General features: G+C 43.6%; 1 protein-coding gene across 1 annotated transcript in view; it reads left to right on the top strand.

Moving 5' to 3' along the window:
- The window catches only part of b4galnt4a (beta-1,4-N-acetyl-galactosaminyl transferase 4a), a 133,535-nt gene that overhangs the window by 102,686 nt on the left and 16,630 nt on the right, over positions 1 to 14,219 (top strand). The window contains exon 8 of the mRNA XM_076734105.1: positions 8,204 to 8,282. Within this exon, the coding sequence (XP_076590220.1) occupies positions 8,204 to 8,282 (79 nt within the window). The remainder of the gene's footprint in view (positions 1 to 8,203; positions 8,283 to 14,219) is intronic.

Below are 14,219 nucleotides of genomic sequence, written 5' to 3'. Positions count from 1 at the left end.
CATGTCAATGAAATGGATCCATGTGACGATTCATCATATTATAGCCCCAGTGAACTGCTCGTATTTGGCCCATTATTAAGATGTATATGAATTTATTAGTTCGCTGACAGAAAATCAACAACTTTAATCATCTAACTTTTTTACAAAATGATTCTTTCTTCCTTGCTCGTTCTCAAACATGAGGATTGCTGCTACTTTCTGTTCTCTATCCCAGTAAATTGAATATGTTTTTATGTTTGTGAGATTAACAATTTGAAGATGCCACCTTGAACTGTTTTTTCTTGGGCTGTTATTCACTTTTTCTCGCATTTTATTGCCTAAACAATTAATCCATTCAGAGAATACAAAGGCAGACACATCAAGTGGAATGAAAATAATTGTTAGTTGCAGACCTACTTAATGGAGGAAGTGCCAAAGAGCAGCTTCTTTTTGATGGCACTTGAACCTGTTGTCATGACTTTTAAAATAACACTGTTTCAGTTTGAAAGTGCGCCTTTTTTTCTGTCTCGCTCTTTGTTTCTGCCTCTGCTCATACCTGTTACGTGATCGTTTGGCGGTGCCTGCTAGGTGCTGTCACAGCAGCTTGATGAGTGACAGTGAAGTAGTCAGATGAGGAACCCAGATAACCCTGTCAACACTGTCTCTGCTCTCTGACACAGCTACCGGAGCCTCGGGCTGTATAGACAACACCGGGGAGATTGACATTTGCTAAAATTCTATAAACTGAACTGTGCTGAGTAGCATACTGAGCTAGTCTGACGCTGTGCTTGACATCAAGTATTTCAGGAGCTCAGACTGGGATGTGATTGACAGTGAGTTGAGGATTAGGGGGAATATTGTTTGAAAGATTTTGAAAGCTAACGAGCGCCGGCTGAAAGCGAAAGTCAATTAAACAACGTCTGTGTTTCTTAAGCGTTCGCCTCCACGTGCCTCTGTAGATGAGCATGGCCTGTCTAGGTTTTCACCTTGGGGTGTATTGGTTGAAATTAAAAATGGCTGCTGCTGATCTTTGACGGTGCTGTGGTGAGGCAGGAGCGGCAGAAGAGGATTCCAAGGTTATCTGGGACACCACAGCTGGCATTTTGAAGGAGAGGCTTTCACTTCACAAACTGCTGGAAGTGACATTTACGCCCAATCCTCCGCAGACACGTGGGCGTTGATGTGTGCTCTTCCTCTTCTTTGTGAATGTCTGAGCGTTAGGCCTTTCATTCCTCTTTCAACTTTCCCCTCTTCTACCTCCTCGTCTTTCTCTCACTTTCATTCCCGCGGACTGCAAATGCTCCCATTTGTTTTCTATCCACATGACTTAACAGAAAGCCTCCAAAGACCAATAATAGTTGGAAGGAGTGAGTTAACTGTGCTTCTCCTGGGCAACAATGAGGGAAGCCTAGTGGAGAATGACCAGCTATTTCACTATGGGATCTCTCAGTATCTATAATTGAATCATTTAAGCACTGCTGGCTATTAGCTGGCGCTGAGACTCAAGCATTTAGAGAGAGGAAAGTATAGTACTTGTGCTCATGGCATCATAGGAATACTGATTGAGCGTGGAGACGAGCTGAGTGTTGCACCTGCTCTAAAGCAAGCACCTGCGCTGTCTTCTGATATGCATGTATTCAACTTACATGTGGGTTAATGTCTTTATGTTTCTGTCCTTGTGTGCACAAATATCCCTGATTGTGTTTGTGTGTGAATGCCAACCTTAATGTGAAGCGCTCTCCGCTCAAGGTAATTGGTTGATACGCTGTAGCTGTTGAATTGGAATGAAGCTGTTTGCCAGCAAGCTGCAGTGACTTCTCTGTCCCACTTTCTTCCCTCAGGCCTTCACTCCGCCATCTGTTTCTATGAGTGATGGGAGCCTGCCGAGACACAAATCTTTGTTTGAGTGCGTGTGTGTATGTCTGTGTTCGTGTGCGCAGTGGCTTGTATTTAATCAGAGGGTCTTTTGGGGTGTTGATGGGGATCTCTCGAGCTGTGAAAGACTGTGGTAGCGGACATCTGATTGGCAGTAGTGCACGAGTACGGCCACACGGTAACACCAGGCCGCTTCTGGCCAAACCTGATTAGAGACAGCAACGATGACGGATGATCAGCCCAGTCTGAGGAAACACAGAAATTAGAGCACCTGGGGAACAGATATGTAAGCTGTTTGGGAGGCGACTTAGTCTCCATCCGACAATTTCTTTAACTTTCCGCGGCCGACCATCTGACATTCACACACCCTTTATGATTGGTCAGGTGTGTGTGAGTGAGAAAATGAGCAGTGAAACACTACGAATGCCTTCCAGGAAAGTGTGCAGTATATTTAAACAATTATCATGTCTTTTCTCTCCAATTCCAAGTATACTGCAGTTAAAAAAGGCTTTACACATTCTTGTCTGTCAACATAGCAGTGAATCATGTCAACATGAATGGGCATTCAACTGATGAACTAAAGCTCTATGGCATGGAACAATATCAGGCTTTGGATATGCAGACAATGCTTGTTAGTTGTATCCATTCATTGTTAGTTTTGGTCTTTTCATGGCATTCTTTGACTTAGCCTTAACTCTCCCTGCTTGCTGATGCATACTGCTGTACCTCTTATACTTCTCCATTAATACAGCTCAGCTCAGCTTGTACCTGTAGTACTGTTTGACCTTGATGTAATGTATAACTTAATAACTGTAGTTTGCTGTGATGAAAAGAGCATATGCTTATTTTCACCTTCTCTGCAAACCCCGGGAGAGCAAAACATTGTCAGATACTCTTTCTTCACATCTCCATGCATTCAGGCCAGTGGGAGAATTGTAGGAGCGTTACTACAAAATCAAAGTGAGACAGGGGTGAAGAGGAGGCGTAGAGAAGAGAAAGCGTCGAAGATAGTAACGCTATAATGTTATATTAGATAATTACATATGGGGGAATGCGATGTGGTAGATGGAGGGATAAGAGCTGCAGAGAGGCGATGGACAAGATACAGGAGAAGAGAGGGAGGAAGAGACAGGGGGATGAAGGAGAGCAGAGGGGGACGAAGCGAAGGCAGGGGATGGAAGAAAGAGGATTTATTGCGGCTGCAGGGAAGAGCAGCGTGATAGCTCTCTGATGGATTAGAGGAATACATGAGAAATGGAGTGGAGAGGGGCGAGAGCGCGAGGGGAGAAAAGTGAAGTTTGTGCGTCTCCTTGGGGCAGCTCTAAACACTGGTATCATTAATGTAGTTGAGAGGGGAGCACTCGCCGAGCACAGTCTTTTTATTTAAAGACCACCTGTGGGTATTAGAGAGGGAGAGAGAGAGACGGGCTGACAGTCAGATAGCATTAATGAGAAATTGAGTTGGAAAAAGAAAGCAGATACTGGAAAAGTGCTGGAAAATAGCTGTAGCCAGCAGTGCAGATAGGTGAGATGAAGGGAGAAGAAGAGGAGGAGCGCTGGTATTTACCAAAGATAGGAAGTACACTGTCTCCATTTCACCTCAGCTCTGATCACTACAAACAAGGTTAGTAATACTGAGGGTGTGAGTGTGTGTGTGTGAATGTGTGTGAAGCTGCCTGTCTGCGTGTGCTCTCAGGCTTTGGTACATTTCTTCAGACCTCCCTGCAACAGTTTTCTTTGAGATGCTCGTGAAAGGAGTTTGTCTCTCAGCAGGAAAAAAAACACACTCTATATGCTCCTGCCAAATAAATATTTCATATTTCAAATCCAGCAGTGATGATACTCTCTGAATATTGTTTAGCTCCAGCAGTCTCGTCTTGTGTTGTGTTATCCAGCCCAGTCAAGCTCCTTTGTCTGTCTCTATCCGTTCAGCCCAATGAAGGGAAACTGGAAACAAAGACTCCAATTAGTCAGGCAATTAGACTCTTGTTTTGTGTCCTCTACTCATCCTCTGAGTCACACGCTAATAGCTATTCTTTCCTCTTCCCATCTCTCATTTGCCCTTCACTTGCTCCTTTATCTTTTTTTTTCCCCCGTCAGGCGTGGAGTTCTATATGAAACCACATCTCAGTGATATTGGCTGTAATGTATTTTTGCTTTCATGATACAGAAAGCATTTATAATTCCGTCTCTGTCCCTGCTGTTCATTTGCTATTTATCGCTCCTCCTTCATCTTTCTTTCCGCGTGTCTCTCTGTCTCTTCATCTCTTTCAACCAACGCCCGCTTCGTCATCCATCACAGGGAGACTGGTGTGACCAGCCCACGTGCGCACACACACACACAAACACACACACAGACTCATCCCAGTGCAAAAAAACCTACCTCTGTCCCTCCTCCTTTGTTTGTTTTTTTCCTCCAGTCTTTCAGCTTAGTATAATACTTTTGGACAGAGCAGAGAGCTTGAAAAAGTATTTCGAATTTGTTTGCATCTTCCTTATTTGTCCCTGATCATGACATGATTTGGGCCCATCGTGATTCATTTCCGTCTTCCGTCTCTCCAAATTGAAAACAAGACACAAAGAAGTGATGCCTTTAAAAACCTTTAAAAAGCAAATCACTATCAGCAGACGAGTGCAGACTGCAGACACTGAATCCCACAGGACTCAACAAATGTCTCACCTCCACATGGAACAAATATGAAATTGTGACTGAATTGGCATTTGAAAATACTCCAAATCACAGAGAGAAAATCTAAAGGAAATAGCTAAACAGAAGGAAGGTAAATGCACAAATAGGACCTGATGTCGTGATGTGATCCTCTGCCTCACAGTGTCATGTGATCCTTTTGTTTGTCTCAATCTTGCACCACTCTTGTTGATAGGCCTGCTTTCTGCTATCAGCGGTGTGTGTGTGTGTGTGTGTGTGTGTGCATTGTCTTATCTGGCATCTTGTAGCAGGTAAACAAGTTTGTATTGGCTGAGCTGTCACTGCTAAAGTTCAGGCTCTTTGAGTGCAGTATGTTTTATCTTTGAATTTCCGTGAGTGGCAAGGGGCTGGAAGAAAGAGATCCTCAAATATTGACAGCTGAGGATGCATTTGGAGAGTTTTCTGTGTATATCTGTTACAGCTGTTATTTCTTTGAAGCGTCCTTGTCTGTGGTTGTGTAGCAGCCTAACTCTGAAACACTGTGGCGGCAGACTGCGCCCTCTCATCTTCGTATTAGATTATCCCCCAGATCGAGTCGGATTATGGGCTGAAATAGACAATCTAATGAAGGGTCAGGAAATGTACTGATATATCCTAAAATCCATCTGTAGTCGTCTGCTCAGGGACAGGAACTCAATGAACTACGGCTGCCAGGGTTGTCTCAGGGGAGGAATATGCAGGCGTATGGTCTGCCAAAAAGCGTGGAAAACTATAAGCTCCCTTACTTGGAGGGAATTTTGTTGAGTTTGGTTCGATTCTTCATTACCTCACAGCAGAAACGCACATATATTATCATATATTTCGGGCCTGTCCTGTCCCGACTGCTTACTGGAAGACTTGGAGCAGGTGCTCAGAACCACCATCCCTTTTAAAGTCAATGTTCTTGTGCTTAATGTACTTATACAATACACCACAAGAGATAAACTCCGAAGACCGAACACTTATGGAAATTCTGCTGGTTGTTGGTAATAAAGCCATAATTCATAAGTGACTGAAGCCCCAAGGCCCCTTGATTGAGGACTGGATCAATATAGTTCATCAAATATACACAATAGAGAAATGGACACATTCCCTCAGATGACAACAAGATAAATTTACCAATATGTGGTCAAGGTGGATTGATTCTATCAAACTGCAGACTTTACATGAGACCCATGTGAAATAACTTGACTATTACCACTCCCCCCCGCTATCTTTTGATGTCTGTATATTTCACTCCAGACAAAATGTTACCGTCAGTTCTCTGGTTGAGATCATGTTCATCATATTAATGCTTCGTCTGATCGAAGACGAATTGTATGCGTGATGTATATGTGTGTGTATTTTAAGTATGGCTCAGTTTAAAGTCTGCTGCGTTTGAATCATGTGGGAAAGGGCAAGCAGTGTGCCAAGAGCTGAAAGTGGCACTTAAGTTCGCTGAGTGCCGTTTTAGCAGCTGCACAGAGAGATGTTCCCTATTCATGAGAGAGTGACCTTAGCGCACTGTCACCGCTCTCCTGTACCTGCAATGATTTATCGGTTACAGAACGCTGGACAGTCGGATGATGTGGCTGCGTTTGTACACGGGGCAGCACGTGACCGTCCCCCTTCAGCCTTTGTCCTTCCCTTTCAAGTCGGTCAACCGAGCCGCGGCAAGAAAAAAATAACCACGCGCACAGACACTGCAGAATACGTCTGCACTATAACTGTAATTCAACAATCTCTATCAAGGCTTTATGTCTAGTAGCGCAGAGACAATAAGACCATTGAAGTCCCCATCCTCTCAAAAATATGTATTTTCTTCTGGTTCGTGCAGTTGGTTGTTTGAGCTTCACTGTGCAGAGAGATGTCTGTGCACAGTTTGACACCAGACGGCTGTTTCCACATTCACACTTTGTCTGTGTTCACGAAAAATCCAGTTTTAAAGAGGCGGGCCAACCAGCATTATTTGTGACATCACATCTAGTTTGGAAGCCAATCCTGGTCCAGTATTCCCAGTATTCAACTTACACAAGTGTGATGTGGAAACTTGAAACCTCCAGTGCACAAACGCAGAATCATAGGTTGGGGATTTTTTTAATGAGGGAGGAGTAGATATAATTTTAAGGATTTTAATAAGATGATAGAACTTTCTTAGGGGAAAAACTGTGTCAGAAACGCATTTTGAGCCAAAGTCAGTGCTGTATACATATCTTAACACATGTCTGGAGGGGATCCTCAGGCAATTAGTTGATTGACAAAAAATGAATAAGCTAGAGTTTTAATAAGGATGCAGGTCAGTTATCTCTGCTTCTCAAATCGAACAATTTCTCTGCTTTTTCTCTTTTGGTTTTGGATGATAAAGCATAAAGTGATATGCCTCTTGGCTCTGGGAACTTGTTTAATGGGCATCTGTCACTGTTACTGTGTCGACTAAAAGCTGAAATGATTTTAAACTCATAAAAATGCGCATACTCTCTCGAACAAGGATAACATCGTGCAACAAACGTTGTTCTGTTTGCTTGTCTGTTTTTTTATTTTTTAACGTTATCTCCTGTTTTTACTGGGCTATTTTCAATTCCAAACACAGGCTTCAACAAAGAGGATGAGCCTGTGTTTGTTTCAGGAGACAAATGGGAGACAGGAGAGAAAAAAAGGGGCCATCACAGAGAAAGAAAAGAGACACAGAAAAACAGAAACAAAGGCTGAAAATGAAGAGAAAAAAGAGCACGCCGTCGCACATCTTGGTGAATCAGAGCACATGAATATGGAGGAGCCAAATGACTCCAAAGTTCAGAGTAGCAAATGTTTCACAAATTACCAGGCTGCGGCAAACAAAGTGAACACGATCTTGTTTAAGAATTAGGTTTTCAAACGTAACATACTGTGCCATTTTACCCTCATAAGAAAACCTTCCATTTGTCTTTCATTTGAGGCTCAACGGTGTATTTATACACTGTAGATGTGCACTACATGCATGCATATAAGCAAAAACTGCCCAGCACTGTGTGTGTGTGTGTGTGTGTGTGTCCAGCTGTGACTATGTGTGTGCGGTCTAAGAGCTAATGATGTGTGGAGCATTGCTTGGGTGTCTCTCATTCAGCAGCAGATGTTGGCCTATTATCCGGGGTGTGTCTCTGATAGGAACAAAGCGTTGTCGCCTGCCGTGTGTATCATCAGGACAGGGAATAACGCACAGACTTTTACTCGCTCTAACCAGGAGATCCAGCGAAATACTGAAGCTTGTATAAGTGTAAAATGTTGATTTATGTGCAGCATTGATTTTCTTCCCCACAGTCTCTGAAGGAGTGGTTTATTCAGGACGTAAGGCTGATAATATCCTGGCTCTCTGCCGTCTCCTTTGCCTTCATGCCTGCAGCGCTGAGTTATATTGGAGGCTGATGAACCTGTTTATGCTCAGGTCCAATTGACATGTTTTTTATGACTATTTGTGCTTTTTAAGTAAAACAGTTTACCTTACTTCACAGTCTCATTAAATCCTGGTATACCTTTAGTGTTTGGTGAGCCAGAATTGCTCACAGTTGTATTTGTGGTTGGTCTCCACACAGTAACACTGAGTATACTTCCAGTGTGGGAGAGACCTTTCAGGTGGACGGAGCTGCAGTGGCTTATTATGGACAGATAAGATCAAATATCTAACAGTTGCTCTCTCTTTCCCCTCAGCCTGATCTCGTCCAGACAATACTACTTTGAGATCCTCCACAAGCAGGATGACAAGGGCTCGGATCACGTGGAGGTCGGGGTAAGTGGACCCATCCGATCATGGGAGCATGCTTCCTCTGTTCTGCCTCTCTGTCTGCATCCCTTTTTCCACCTGTTTGCAGGACAGTTTGCATTTAGCTTTGACTTGTACCCTTTGCTGCACAGGTGAGAAATGAAAGGGAGCTCTTCTCCTTCCTTTGCTCTACATTACTTTGCATTTCCTCACTTCTCCATCTGATCAAAACAGTATGCAATAAATGCCCTCCTTGCAGTCACGCTGGCTTTCCCTCCCAAGCAGTTTAGAGCATCGAGTCATTTAAAATCTCTGGTATTCTTCCTCTATCCTCTTTCCATTCCTACCATCTGTCATTGCTCTCCTCCTCCATCTTACCCTTCCACCTCTCATTGGATTTTCCTCTCTGCATCTTTGTTCCGCACTTCTTCATCTGCAACTTTCTGTTTTCCTTCCTGTTCACACAGACTCTCCTCTGCACCACTTCTCTCTCTGTAGTGGTGTTCAGCACCTCAGGCAAAGCTCAGAGATGAGTGGGGCTTAATTTCGAGATGAAGTTTCAAACGAGAGCCCACACGCCTCATGTGAGGCTGTGCTTTGAGTGGGAGGGCAGATGATAAAAAGAGATCACTGGCCCCGGGTTATCGTCATCATGGTGACCATCATCATGAGCAGAGCCGCAGCGGCACTGCTGGAGTTGCTCTCTTCTTTCACAAAACTTCAGTGTCATTTTTTCACCCTCAAGGTTGATGATCTTTTACTTTTTTTTTTCTCAGTTTGTCTTCATCCCCTGCAAACGCCTCTGGCTACTTTCCTCTACCTACCTTTCTGTCTTGCTGTTAGTTCTTGTTAGTTTCTTCCTGGGTCTTAATATGCTTAACTGTCCTGTCATATTTTTCCACTATGTTTCCACAAACCATCCATCACCTCACCACTCCTTAACCTGAGGGCACAGTTTCCAGCCCTGCTGTACTCTCAAACATCTCGAGCCCTCAGTCCGTTCAGTGTTGTTCAGTTCACATTGCTTGCTCCTGTATGCTAGATTTTTTAAGAGAGGAGTTGACAGAGTGACGTGAGGAGCGCCAGGCTGAACTCTGAGTGTGTGTGTGTGTGTGTGTGTGTGTGTGTGTGTGTGTGTGTGTGTGTGTGTGTGTGTGTTTGAGAGAGGGAGGCATGCATCTGCTTTCCAATCATGCCATTCTGACACTTGGGCCTCCAGTCTAGTTTGATAATAGTAAATTGGCACAATCAGCACAATCAGCCTATGGCAGTGTTTTCACACAGGCTGTGTGAAATGTCCTGTTAGTGGCAGGTCTCCCAAGTACTGTGCTGTTGCTGTGGGATGTTGTGGATCGTTGACGTGGGTGTGTTATGAATATTCTGCTGATGATGTGCAAGTGTGACTAATAAATTACAGCCTGTGACAGCCACATCCCAGTGGCAAACAGATACCTCCGCCTATCTTTGGACAGCCTCTGGATAGGACAAACAGACTGAGTTGGTGAGATACAATGCAAGAAAAGCAGAGAGGATACACTGCTAATTTGGGTGGGGTCCTGGGGCTAGATGGTGTGAACCTTTGCAGGTATGAGGCTACGTTCTGACCATAAATGCACACTTCTTCACTGATTTCAGTGAGACAACTGCATTGCAGAGGTGTTGATGGATTACACGGCTCCTTGGATTGTGAAGAGAGTCATTTTAATGTTTATCTCAAGTTCTTTGAGACGGAGGATAAAATTATAGCTGTAAGCTTTTTGGCATTGAGTAGGCCTTAAAGCTGTATTAATTGATTTTTTGGTCACTTGGGGGCAACCCAAAAAGACTTTAAGCGCAATGTTCATGTTGTGTTAGCACACAACCTACTTTCACTTCCAGCAGACAGGTGCAACATCAGCATTCATTTTGAGTCATCTTTCTAAATAAATCCGATATTCACTTTCCTTTCAGCTTTGTTTTGATGTCCAACAGCTCCTAGAGGAGAAACATGGCTCTTCAGCTGCTAAATGCTTCACTACTTATGTTCACCAACTAGTTCCTAACTTTGTCTGCCTGCCTTTTGGTGCTGGTGCAGGTTGTCTACAGTGGATTTATCAAACTTTGTCACTAAAAATGACCTCATCCTACAGCTTAAAACAGGGTTGATGAGGGTGGAGAAAGTGTTCTGTCGGTGATAATTCTCACTCTGACAGACCCATATGACACAGATTTAAAACAGAAAAAATGGCATGAGTGCGGAGGAGGATATTCTGTATACAGGCTGTGCATGTGAGGCTTTTATGTGAAGTATTTTTGTTCTCTCTACCTCGTGGTGTTTCCCGTTCAAATTGTCAACTTCCTAGCAGACTTTCCGAGTCATCCAGAGAAAACTGTTCATGTGATTATGTCTACTGGTGAACCAGGTCATGTGGAAATCCATCTTTCTTTCTGCCTCTCTCTCCTCCCCTCAGCCAACTACTCATGAGGCCATCAAAATGGGTTTGCACTTGTAGAAACAATTTAATGAAGCGTATAAAAGTCATGCAGCAAATCAAGATTGTGTGAGGGAATCGGTGTGTGTGTGTGTGTGTACGCTGTGCTGTCTTAGTAAGGCCCCTGTGTGTGATTTAACAGCGGAATACATTTCACACCTTGACAAAAATAGCAGATTTACTGTGACCGGCCCACAACAGCGTAAGCCCAGGGCTCACATAAATCTGCAGAAACCCAGGCACTCATTTGTTAAAGAGCAGATAGTGTGGATTTGCAGCTCTTTCTTCTGTGTTCTGTGCCAAGCTGTGATTGCATGGTCAAAGGTGGGCTGCTCCTCTGGGAATGTATTTGTTTACCGGCGCTTGTTATAAAGAAACAAGGGGGAGTCAATATCAGATAGTACACAAGCGCTGTCTGAAAGTTACCTTTTGGCAAGAAAATAAGAAAGAGAACCTTTGTTGGCCCCTCTCTTTGCCATCGTGTGAAGGAATTTGGGAGAATGGCTGCAGGAAGCAGGACATAAACAGCACTGGAGACCGGAAGAGACAGGTTAGGAATACACCGTGCCTTACCCAAGGGGATGGAAACTACTGTCGGCCAATGAATGAGGAGATTGTTAGGATGAGTAGGCAAGTTACTAAACCTGCACTCTGACTGAACCTTTCCATTACTACGCTCACCCACAGTGTTTTTCTTCAATTAACTTGAAATAAACTGTCTTCAGAGTGATGACTGCTTTTTAAATGGATTGCACGAGATGAAAGAAGACTCAGTCAGCAGTCGTTTCATTAAGTTTCTGAAATGCCATCTGGATCTTGGTCAGTGAAACACTGGACCTTTCCACTGGCCTAATGGAAAAACGTCTACACTGACACACGTGACAGAATGAAGGAAAGCGTTGGCCATTAAATGGTGTGATTGAGAGGAAGAGGGAGTGAGAGAGAGAAGAGAGGAAAGTCACGCCTTAATTAGTAATGGCAAGTTTATGGAGAGCCAGGGGTGTGGGATTTAAATGCAGGGTTTTAATGGCCCTGTTTTATCACTGCTGCCAGGCCAAGCCTCGAACTGCCCACCAATTAATACACACACCCATATATGCACACACACAAACTCACACCCCATCAACCCCAACCCTGCAGGCTCATGGGTGTGTACGCAAAGGGACAGCCATACACACATGTACACACAGGCTTCTCAACATCTGCCTCGCGCCCCCCCTCCTCGAAATACTGTAAATCAGTCGTGGTCCATGAGTTCTGGAGCCTGCTGTTAAAGTATATTGTGTGTGTCGTTTTACTTTGGAAATAATTCAGCTTTCTCGCAGTTTCTTTACCACTTCAACACCTTTTAGGGTCGAAGTCTGCTGCTCACAGACATATGTTTTTTTTTTCTTTTTTCAGTTTTCACTGAGTCCTTTTTTACCTTTTCAAGTACTTTTTTCCAACTTTCATCTTTTTACATTCAGTTTTGTCTTCATGCACAAATTTGCTTTTGTCCTCCCATAAATGGCTTTTGTTTTCATTTTGACATGCATTTTAAGATCCCTGATTAATCTCACTTTGGTGGTCTTCAAGCATTTTTTGATTGTGGAGTCCACACACTGTACATACACTGTATGTGATCCTCGACCTTTGCCTCATTGCTCAGGCCACCTTATGGTCATGTCAGTTATTTTTAGTGCGATGACATTTCAGTTTGCCATCATGTGCCACCTTCATTCCAAGACGTCATGTACCGAAAAAACAGGAACACCAGCATTAACCTTTACCTCACCAACACTGGCTCTTCAGTGCACGGGATGCTTTTACTGCCATGTTGTTTGTCAGCCTCTAGAGGGCAACGTCAGCACCGTTTGATTCAACTCCACTGATTGCAGGGTTATCATCTAGGTTCTCCCACTGTATGAAGGGGATGAAAAGTGCAAGAATGGCCTCTGATAATCGAGAAGAACTCATCGTATAGCCAAATATTATTCTCCTTCATGTTGTTCTTGCTCATAGAACCACAGGAGAACACTTGTGCGTTACTGTGGCAGCAGGGATTTAAAGCCATTAGCACTGCTGATGTTCGCATCTCTGTGTGCCGTTCATGCCCCTGCTTTCTCTTGTCATCATGGAGATTTGATCAGACACTTTCCAAAGAGCACCTTCCCACACAAGACATGCCATTTCAAGATTTAAAAGGGAAGCTGTGTAGCTTCCCGTCACCCACGCTCATTGTGTCCTTGTTACCTTTCATATGCTTACTTCACTGTACATTTTATTCTGCTTTACCATGTCTATCGCACTTCTGGCTTCATATTTCATTCAATAAGTTCTTAAACAACTCGAGATTAAAGGCTAGAACATGCAGGCACACTGGTGTTAGCATATTCAGGTCATGTGTCGGATCACATCCTGCTAATGTGTTTTATCATTGCATGTTTTTTAATCTGCCATAGGCTGCCTTAGCTCATATTAAATCAAACTTAACATGTGCAGTTGGGTCTGTGCTGTCATGCTCACTTAGTCCAAAAATATCAATTCTGTTGTCTCTTTTTTTTTTTTATCTCCATTCGTATTCAGGTCAGGCTTGTTATTCCCCTTATCTCCTTTCCAGTAAGCATTATGTTGACCAAAGTACCTGCATGTCCTTGTCATAAGTTTTATTCATTTGGCTGCAGAGCAAACACATGGGATTCTCAGAGGTGTGCTAGGACATTCTGTCATGTAAGTCTGACTTGATTTGAATCTAGTGAGAGTGTTAGTGTGACTAACCGGTTTCGCCTCAGAGCACACAGGGCATCGCCGTCGACACACTGACTACGACGCAGCAGTAATTGCTATGGATATTGGGCTCATTTGTCTTTCTGAAATGTCTGGTCTGAGAGACTTTGGCTAATGTATAATTCAACACAGAAAATCAAACAGCCCGTCTCTGTATCCACCTCCTCATCTCTCTTTGAATATTGTTCCTCTGTCCCTAGGCAAGACATGATATGACGTGAAAAACAAGCCACTATTTTCATGTCAGTGTGACAGCGAATGGAGAGTGGCATTTATCCTCTAGCATGTAAGTGTTACTTCTGTTTAGTTGTCAATTGAAATAAGAGCATAATCAGTCAGGAGCTTTATGTCCTTGTTTCCACACTGTAGTTTTTGGTTAGCTTTTTTTTTTTTTTAGTTACGGTTCTTTTTTGAGAAGAGTCCATCTGTTACATTTGCAAACAGAGAACATGGACCCAAACGCTGAACTCAGAGACAGATGCAGATTAAAAAAAGGCAACAGTTTAATGAATCTTCAGAAATGCGCAACAGACGAATCTTGCAGATCCACAACCAAAGGGGATGTCGAGAGGGCGAACAGGCTGGAGACAAGTCCAGATCCAGGGTACACGTGGAGGACAGACTGACAGGGCACGGACTGGAGTCAACCTGGACACAAAGAAGTTAGGAAGCAGGCAAGCAGAGGGGGAAAAGGCAGAGTCTAAAGCAGGCATCTCAATCATGAACA

This window comes from Chaetodon auriga, chromosome 6, assembly GCF_051107435.1.
Source record: "Chaetodon auriga isolate fChaAug3 chromosome 6, fChaAug3.hap1, whole genome shotgun sequence".
NCBI classification, from domain to species: domain Eukaryota; kingdom Metazoa; phylum Chordata; class Actinopteri; order Chaetodontiformes; family Chaetodontidae; genus Chaetodon; species Chaetodon auriga.
Note: the sequence above shows the minus strand (reverse complement) of the source record. Positions and strands in the feature narration are given on the sequence as shown.